The 10220-nt window shown below is 37.9% G+C and overlaps 1 protein-coding gene across 10 annotated transcripts in view; it reads right to left on the bottom strand.

Moving 5' to 3' along the window:
- Positions 1 to 967: 967 nt before the first annotated feature.
- stxbp5l (syntaxin binding protein 5L) overlaps positions 968 to 10220 on the bottom strand; it is a 135158-nt gene continuing 125905 nt past the window's right edge. For all 10 annotated transcript variants that reach the window (XM_079881592.1, XM_079881596.1, XM_079881594.1 and 7 more), the window contains 6 exons: positions 8967 to 9206; positions 7664 to 8027; positions 6417 to 6582; positions 5050 to 5161; positions 3550 to 3770; positions 968 to 3448 (listed from right to left, as the gene is read on the bottom strand). In XM_079881592.1, coding sequence (XP_079737718.1) covers positions 3407 to 3448; positions 3550 to 3770; positions 5050 to 5161; positions 6417 to 6582; positions 7664 to 8027; positions 8967 to 9206 — 1145 coding nt within the window. In that variant the 3' untranslated portion in view covers positions 968 to 3406. The remainder of the gene's footprint in view (positions 3449 to 3549; positions 3771 to 5049; positions 5162 to 6416; positions 6583 to 7663; positions 8028 to 8966; positions 9207 to 10220) is intronic.

Below are 10220 nucleotides of genomic sequence, written 5' to 3'. Positions count from 1 at the left end.
CATTGGTGTCCGTGCCGGAGATGGTGGGTGGTGTCCATTCTGGAGACATTGGTGTCCGTGCCGGAGACGGCGGTGTTCATTCCGGAGATGTTGGTGTCCGTGCCGGATACGGTGGTGTCCGTGTCGGAGATGGCGGATATGTACCAGAGACGGTGGTGTCCATGCCGGAGACATTGGTGTCCATGCCGGAGACGGTGGTGTCCTTTCTGGAGACGGCGGTGTCCGTGCCGGAGACTTTGGTATCTTCCAAAGATTTGAATTTTGTGGAAGTATTTAAAACTAGGGTTTTTTACAACTAGCCCCGCGTTAGGTTGTGCCCCGCTCTCCCCTATCCCTGGGGGGTACGTGAGGTGACAGAAGGGGCTATGCGAACAAAATGCTGAGTTTTGCGTTCATTTAATTGTACCCCACCTTAAAATAACATTAAAACTGAGCAAGTATTTCTAGCAGGTAAAATGCTGTAAATACACGACATCATGACAATCATTCAATTAATGTGGCATTTAAATGGCAGTGTTTCACAAAAGAGCTGTTAGTTTTGAAAGAATGTGTGTAATCTAGAGAACTGTGTTTAGAGTTTTGCAAAAAGTTTGTTTTACAATAGCAAACTGAGTGTAAAGCACGTAATGTGCTTTTAGTTTTGCAGACCTGGTCTGAAAATTCGGTACATGAGAGAATGGTTTCACTGAGTGAGCCTCAAGTTCCACTTTTAGTGTCTAAGCAATTTGAAAAAACTGTAAGATAGATAGACAGACAAATTTTTACATGCCTATATTTATCTCTTGATATATATATCTCAATATCAATAGTATGCATTTTGCATATTCAAAATATGCAGTCTTCTGTGAGCATAGAATACACATTTAGTTATTTTATGTAGACCCATTCTTGGTACTGTAGGCTTGATCTTGGTTGACAACTTCCTAGCCCATAATATAACAGAAACAAACCAGTCTTGTGATGTTGTGTACATCAATAAATGTTTATTTCATTTTGATTTGCATCAACATTATTTCCATTTTATTTTCAATAACCTCTATAACACTACTAGAATATCGATAAGAACGAAAGGTGGCATTATCCATTTAAACAAGACCGACGTTGCTGCCTTCTCTGAAGGTATCAGAGGACCAGGTGTTGGGGTGGAGGAAACTACATTTAGACCTACAGAACTTCAGTCAGAATATCAGACACGGTACCATCTTTAAACAGGTACGACATTCACAGAGGAATATCCAAATCACAATTTAGTTCAATGACCATGTCGCTCTCCTCTAGGTTGAACTGTACATTTTCATATAAAAACTGAGAACATACAAACAAAACACCCTGTCAGTGAGAGTCAGTTTTAACTTATTTCGACACTGAAGAGGAATCATTGGAGAATCAGTTGAAACAAATATAATGGTGAACATGAAATAAAACCAACAGGTTTCTTCAGCAGAGACCATCTTTACATGATTTTGGCATCTTAAGAGTCTTGAGTGTCTTCTTGAGTCCAAATCTCCACACATGCAATGTCTTCCTTCTTTAATTGTGAGCTATTATTTGAACGTAAAAGTAGTATAAAGAAAAAGGTAATATTGCGTAAGAGCCCAAGTTTGTCTAACGGTTGACGATGTGTATTCTCATGAGCCTTGAGTTTGTATTTCAATGCACAACATTTACGTTACTGACTAGCAGCTTGTATATACAAAGCTAAATGGGCAGAGGCATGGACTATGGAAGATATGCTGAGATTGTTACAGTAAAGCACTAGAAGGTCAGAGGTCATCAGAGAACAATCATAGAAACACAACATGAGTCTCAAATACGATTCTGGAAGATTTTGCTTACATGTAACACTATAATTCACGCGCGAACCGCGGGGCGACTCGCTCGGTTTGATCTTTCCAGACACATATTCAAAAAACATAGTAGCGCCCACTGATCAGTCTAAACACCATTTCAACAGTCGAGTGACAACCAGAAGACACAAGCTAACAATCGTCTGACACTACAGTAGTAAGGTAGAAAACATCGTTTTGACGTCATATTGAATGGGGAAAAAAGAAGAAAATGAACAAAAGTTGTCCCTTGTACTGGAATGTGAAGTAAATCTCTCCACGATGCATTCAAACTTTGGCAGAGAAAACAGGTCATTCACTCGTTGTCCTCAGCGAGGTAAAAAACAACGCACAATCTTCGTTACACATGCCCCGAGGCAACCAAAAAGACTAGAAACTAAATAACAGGCCAGCTGAAATTGGTCTTTTAAAGTAAAACGAACATCATGACGAATTAGAAAACAAATCAAACCGTATTTATACTTTCACAGACACGCATGAAGAGCCAACCCTTCTGTCTGAGTTTGGCTGGCTTGTCTTATCTACATGTAAGAGCCCAGAATATCAACCACAGACAAATTAATTCATCGCTAGTTTACAGTTAAAGATACTTCACCCATCTAGAATATGGCACGTTAAGTATTACATATGAGAAACACGCTCGAAAAGGACCTCACAGACACACACTCGTCACGTGGCGCCAAATACATTTTACTACTCGCACTTCTAAAACCATGTCACGTCATACGTCTCTAGGAGAGGGTGAAGTACCTTTTGGAGACGGATTAAAAAGTTGGTAGTGGTGCTTTTTGCGAGCTAGCAGCGAAGAAAACGGAAAAAGTTTGCGTTTGTGACTGAACGTCGTGGTTGTGGCCAACTGAGTCGAGTACGAGCAGTACGAGAGTGGATAAATTGGTGTCGTATATGACAAGACAGTGGTAAATATTCTGAAAATATACATCGCTGAAAGAAACAGTATGGCGTTACCAAAAAAACGAAATATTTTGGCCTCATAGCAATGCAGGTATACATTTCTTGTTTATATATATTTGTTTGCTATTTCAAAAAATATAAAGTTTTTTGTCATAGTTTATATTATTGGCTTAGGTTATTAAATAAAAGTTTGTTTATCTTTTATTTCCCTTTTGTTTTTTAAAGTAACATGCTGCTTTTTAATATGGCAGTTTTACGTTTTTATAGGTCATCCATTTTGTTTCATGCACTCTTGTTGATTTCGTAACTTTACGAGTATCTACACGGCGTGAGCCAATTTGCTTCTTGTGAGTGAGGAGACCCCGATCAAGCCCTGTACATAAATTAAGATGACGTCTGATTTACAACACGGGTATGGAACCCCACTTCCTCATAAACGGTAATGGTACAAGTCCATCGTATTGTAATCTGGCCTTCGCCTTTTTAACCAATCAGAGTAAGACAATCCTGTACACAGACAGAAGAGAAGCTGAACAGCCCTTAAGTCTCTCGGTCCATCCGTCTCGCTCGCTCGCTCTCTCTCTTTTAAAGAGTGAAAGTCCAAGTACCAGAGTAGTACACAAGAGTGCGCCCTCCTCGAGGACCCTCTAAAACTGATACCACTTCTTGTCTTTGCATTTCAGCATCATCTGTGGAGGGAAAAAAGGGAAAACAAAGAGTTTGAATAAGCACATGAGGATTTATTTGTATTTATATTTCTGTTTTCTCATTCTCTCGCTCTCCTACATACCTCGTGAGCGTGTTTAGAGAAGGTTTCGGCGCTGGTCATCATCAGAGCGGTCCTCTCCTCCAGCTCCCCCAGCCTCTGTCCTCTCTCGTCCAGGGCGATACGAGCTCGGGCCAGTTCCCCCACCACCCCGCCTGCTGCTGCCTTCATGCCCTCCATTCCACCCTGTCCTGGGATGTGCTGTGCCAGGCTGCGGGACCCCTTACCCGCCGATGCCTCGCCAACTACAGAACCAGAGGGACGAAGGGAAAAAAAAGCAAGGTTGTTATTGTTAAAGGAGAACTCTGGTCAATTTTAACATTGAGCTCATTTTTTTGTAAATTTGGAGTGCTGTCAATACAGAGAACAATGACAAAAATCGGTGTTGCCTACACCGTGTTATCCTCTTTTTAAAATTTGCACCCTGTTGACTTCAATGGGGCAAGTTTTAAACCTGCTTTTAGCCTCTTAACATCCTTGATGTGTCATTACAGGTGCACAGGTCATGTGAGTGATTCCTTCAGAGTCAACACGCGGTGAATCTGACTGCAGTAGATGTGCAAGATATGAATAAAAATGATGTTATTTCAGCCAGCGCACATACCTGTATTTACATCCTGTTTGCGGTTGAAGTCCACAGTAGTCGATTGTTGAGTTCACGCGCATAGGTTTAGTACGTACGATCATGCGCCCGAACTCGACAATCGATTACTGTGGACTGTACTGTGACTGTACTCTGTACTGACAGCACTCCAAATTTACAAAAAAAAATTTACAAAAAAATTTACAAAAAAATGAGCTCAATGTTAAAATTGACCGGAGCTCTCCTTTAACTAAAACTACACTCTTTAAAATAAAGGTTTTTATTGGCATTGACTGTTCCATGAAGAATTTATAAAATACATGGATCCTTTCCATTAAACAAAAGGTTATTTATAGTGAAAAAAGGTTCTTTGGATTATCAAAATGTTCTTCACACCATGAAAAAATCGTGTTCTTTAAGGAACTGTTCACTGAAAGGTTCTTTGGGGAACTAAAAAAAAAGGTTCTTCCATGGTATTCTTCTATCCTTTTTGAAACCTTTATTTTCAAAAGGGTATAATTATTTATTTATTTATTTATTTTAAATAAAGCGGTATAGAAATTTATTTTATTTTATTTTTTAAGCGAAATTACAAAAAAATCAAAATAAAAACTGAAAATATAAAGATAAAAAGCTAATTCAAAATATTAATAAAACCATAATAGTATATAAATAATAGTAAAATAACACTAAAACAAGGGGTAGTGGTAAGAGAGTAACAGAGATGTCTGATTTACAGATTAAAACTTTTTAGAAGAGTTTTCAGATTAAAACGGTTCACATTGTCAATCTCATGGTCTCAAGTGGGCAGTTCTGAGCTCAAATGTGAACCAGACTTTATGTGATCTATGGATCCGTGGGTCTGGATCTATGAGAATTTGATTGCTCACACACACACACACACACACACACACACAGAAATGATAAATAACTCCACTTACACAGCTCCTCTCTGTCGAAGGTTTGGGCGTTGCCGCCAAAAAAGCCCTTGAGAAAGCCACGGTTCTGTGCCTCAGGGGTCTCGATGGGTGTAAAGAGCTCCCCTAACATCTCCTGCAATAAATCAAGAATAGTAAATCAAAGTGTTGAATAAAGAAAAATCATATCAAATACAGCAACAAAAGCAATGGCAGCACAATCAGTTAAAAAACCCACCAGCAGATGTCAGTACAGTTACACATTTCACTATTTAAAATGGAAAGTTTTGACAAGAAAAACCTCTCTCTCTCTTTCTCTTGTGTGTTTGACATAGACAGTTATAAAGAAACATAGTATGTGAAAAATGTTTTATGCAATAATAAACTATTTTAAACAGTAGAATGCTTTTTTTTTCTTCTAATTTGGGCTAAATAAAACTTCATTTTAATAAACAATGTGGTAGGAAGGAGATCAATATCGCATTTGAAATGCAATTCCATTGCATTGTGGGATACATACACTAATGTTAAAAAAATTTAGGGTCAGTTCATTTTTTTATTATTATTATTTAAATAAATAAATAAATGAATATTTTATTCAGCAAGGATGCATTTAATTGATCAAAAGTGACAGTAAAAAAACATTTCCGTTACAAAAGATGTATATTTCAAATGAATGCTGTTCTTTTGAACTTTCTATTCATCAATTCTATTCTATTCATCTTTTCTATTCTAATCTATTCTATTCATTCTATACATCCTGACAAAAATATATCCACTAAAATATTAAGCACCACAACAGTTTTCATCATGCATAGGCCTTATTATAAGAAATGTTTCTTGAGCACCAAATCAGCATATTAGAATGTTTTCTGAAGGATCATGTGACACTGTAGACTGGAGTATTGATGCAGAAAATTGCACCAAAGGAATGCATTACATTTAAAACTAAATATTAAAACAGTAAACCATTATTTTAAATGTGTACAGTATTTCACAATATTACAGTTTGTACTTTATGGTGAGCGTAAGAGACTTCTTTCAAAAACATACAAATCCTACGGACCCCAAACTTTTTAACAGTAATGTATATTGCAGTTTCGAACATTCTATGCATACAGAAAATGTGCACATTGTACATACTGCAGAAATAGAAAGAATAGTATGGCATTATGCTATTTCCATCCTAACTAGACAGAGAGGGAACGACAGAGGGAGAGAAAGGACAGAATGACAACCTGTGTGGCAGAAATTACAGCCGAGATGCAGCAGGGCTCAGCTCAGCAGAGCTCAAAGCATCCATGACAAGCATGACATTTCACTTCAATAGCCACCATCAGTATGCACGCACGCACACACACACACACACACACACACTAAGGCACAGCCACCTGTAGGTTGTCACACATCTCCTGGCTGTAAGTGATTCTCTGTATCTCTGTGGGGGAGCACAGATACAGCGCCTGCCCTCCGTTGGTGAAACAGAACGTTCTGGCAATGCGCATGTCCGTTAGCGGCAGGTAGTTGACGTCTAGCAGAGGTCGTAAACTAGGAAGGCTGCAAAACATACACACATATAAGATAACAAACTTGGAAACTGCATTCCAATATCCTTTGTATCGGAAATGACAGTGAAAACTCAAATTTATAGTGAAGAATGAAGAAATTCATGCCTAAAATATCACATTGCACTGAAGGCAGGATTTAATATGAAGCCACCAAAAGCACAGTGCAGCTGTTCTGTCTTGAGGTTTGAAGTTTATTGAAGGATTGAGCTGGTTTCTGTAAACTGGATTAAACTGAAAATCAATACCAAAAGGTTTTGAGCCGGAATGTTGCAGGCTAAATATGAATTAAGCTCTATCGACGGAAACTGTCAAATTCTGTGGATTAACACAGACATTTTTACTCAACCCTCAGTTTGTGAAAACAAGAAAATGTTGTGTTTACAATAATGCACTTACAATAGAAAGGCGTTCCGTAGGGTTTAAAAGCTCATATTTCTAGCTAATGCACTTATCTTAATTATTCTGTACAGAAATGAGTGGATGAACAAAAACAGTTTGCATTATCACTGTAATCTCTGTGGTTAGATTTTAGATGTAAACTGACCATACAGGATTTACATGGTCATAAAAGGGGTGGAAAAATGGATATAATAATACTTTTTATGTACTATTTTAATTTTAAAATTAATTCTATATTCCCCCTACTGCCCATGCCATGGATACAGTCAATAGAGCTTCCATTCAGTTTTAATAATTATATTAATAGTAATAATAATTGTCAATTACAATAGGCCTTTACACTTTTGTAAAAACAATAATACAATAATGGATATAATATAACCAACAATAATAATTTATTTTCTATATTTTTTTAATTAATTCTATTTTATTTTAATTTCCCCATAAGCAATAGAGCTTAATATCAATTCAATTTGAAAGATTCTGTCAATTATGGACAGACATTTCTGTTTTAGTGTCAATATTTGATCACCAATTAAGATATTAGAAATTTAAAATTGTAGTACTTTGCTTGAGGGACTAGATCCAGCAACCTTCTGGTTACCAGCCCTGAGCTCTACTAGCTACACCACAATTTCCAAATTTGAGACACAAAAAAAGTGAAAGCAAACCTCAAAGTCATGATGTGTCCGTTGGCACAGAAGCAGGCCAGACAAACGCTGTTACAAGCCGACACCACGTCGGCCCGCAGCACGAAGGATGACTCTGTGATGTTGTGTACATATAAACAGGCCTGGGTGGGCATCAGGAAGACCTTTGCCTGCCTCTCCGAACACACCACGGCTAAGTGACAGTCTCCACTGGCCTCTTGAGAAGACGAGGGCGAGAAGTTGACCAGTTTCCGCTTGCGGGGTCGATCTGGGTCACCTGGGGCTTGTTGGTCCCGCCAAACCTCGTAGGGACTGTGGATAAGAGCGCCCCCACAATCAAGGAAACTAAACCGCAGAATGGAGCCTTTCAGCATTAATACTGTGCCTGAGAGGGAAGAGAACAAAAACATGATAATATAGTGCATTAATGCACGGCCACTTTTTCACTGGTGTTGGTTCCGAAAATATTTTTTCCATTCATTTTTCCCATAGGGATTTAAAAAGTCGTTGTTCAAGTCGTCATGAAATCGAAATTGACCCTATCTACTTTGTACTTTGTAAGCGCACATTACTAGTCTTGTGGTGAACAATTAATCCGTGCAAATTAATAAACAGACAAAATTAGTTTGTAATGGTAATCTTTAATCAAAATCTGGAATCTATGATCTTCCGCTCTAGAATGGTGTTCCTTCTCTAATAATGTTAGTTTGATGGCTTGGGTTTCACTTATACTCACAACAAATAAGTCGGTTGCAACTTCCGGTTCATGGGGACTTTAAATGTTCATGGGGACTTTAAATGGGGACTTTAAATGTTCATGGGGACTTTAAATGTTCATGGGGACTTTATGAGTTGAATCACAACATTTAAAATGTTGCATTTATTCAAGGCAAAAAACTATTTGAAAATTTGTGATATTTAAGTACTTTGAGAGCATAAGGAGACCGAATTGAATATGTCATTTGTGGTGCTTCATGGGAGTGGACATTCCCTGCTCTTTTGCTCTTTTGGCACGATTTGCTCACGACAACCCTGTGATTGGTGGAATTTTCTGCACAGCATCAGGCAGTTTTTCACCAGAAATTCGATTAATCACGATTATTTTAAAAACAAGTAATGCAAACAGATGGCTTCAACAAAAATGTACCAGCGAATAACAACCTCGGAGCTCTTTCTTTAAAGGTTTATAAGTTATCAAAAATCAAATTCCCTAAGGAGAAAATGAATGGAGTCTTTACTTCCGGAACCTGGCTGTTGAAAACTGTTTAGGAATGTTGCATTCAGAGGCATTCAAGAATCAGAGAAGGAAGAAATCAAGAGATACCAGTGGGGGCCACAGTAACGGGGTCTTCCTGACGTTCCTGCTCATCCATAGGGATGGACATTGGGATGATAAGCACCAGGCCCAGACTTGTGCCCACCCACAGGCATGGTGTGGGCAGGGAGTCTGATTTACGCCCATACGACTCCATAAACTGCAGGGTGGTTACGGCCTCTTTAGTCTCCCTGTCTATGCTGGAAACGCTAGAGCTCCGGGAACGGCTGAATGAGTTTTCTCGACTCTCTGAGAAAGGATGGAGAAGGGGAGACAGAAAGAGAGGGTAGGAGAGAAAATAAATGTCAGGATAGAAGACAGACAGATGGATAAGTGGAAAAATTCTAAAGAATAGTAGAGAGTGAAAAGATAAAAGAAAAAGGGAAAAGATAGGAGAGAATCCTTATGCTGTGAAAGTGGAGTCACTCCACATGTGCGTTCACAATTACATTTAATCCAGATCAACCAGAAATTGAGTTATAAAGTGATACAGATGCACAGTTGCAAACACAACTTTTTCTTGTTTTTAAGATTTGTTATTGAAAAAGTAAAACAATAAATAATGTACACACAGGACAGTGTGGCACATACATATCTATATTGAGTGAACACATCTTAAAATTCTCATTTTCACATAATCAGGCACGTCACAGATTTAATTTATATACACAGATAACACAGAACACACGCTCACAATTTAAAACCCATTCGACATCTTTACCATCTATTTGACCTTGAATTACTTCCAAGTTCATATCCACTGTATATTCATATTGCCAAGCTCACACATAAAAGTGTTTCTGCTTGATTTACACTTCACTCAAGTATTTAAACTCGCATTATCTTACACTGAAAAATGTCATGGAAAAAACCCAGGCAAAAAAGATTTTTCTTGCAATACAATGTATATCATATTGTTGTCATATCTTATGTGATATTCACTATCTTGACTTGATGTATTATGTCATGCATTGCAATAACACAGAAAATCTTATATTAGAATTTGTGTGGTGTGTTAAATTGAGAATCTTGTTTGTCCTGTAGAAAAAAAAAACTGTATTGTGTTTACATAACATAAAAGCAAAAACATAAAATGCTGACAGACATTTGTCAATGTCAGAACATGGGTTTTTGTGTGTAGTGATGGAAGGCTCATTTGTGAACATGTTTGTAAGCTATAACAGAAAACAGCCAAAAGACTGTGGTATAAGCTATAAATTACAACATTTTAACATTACATTTATCGTATATCACAATGGCCTC

Source organism: Squalius cephalus, assembly GCF_949319135.1.
Source record: "Squalius cephalus genome assembly, chromosome: 9".
NCBI classification, from domain to species: Eukaryota; Metazoa; Chordata; class Actinopteri; order Cypriniformes; family Leuciscidae; genus Squalius; species Squalius cephalus.
Note: the sequence above shows the minus strand (reverse complement) of the source record. Positions and strands in the feature narration are given on the sequence as shown.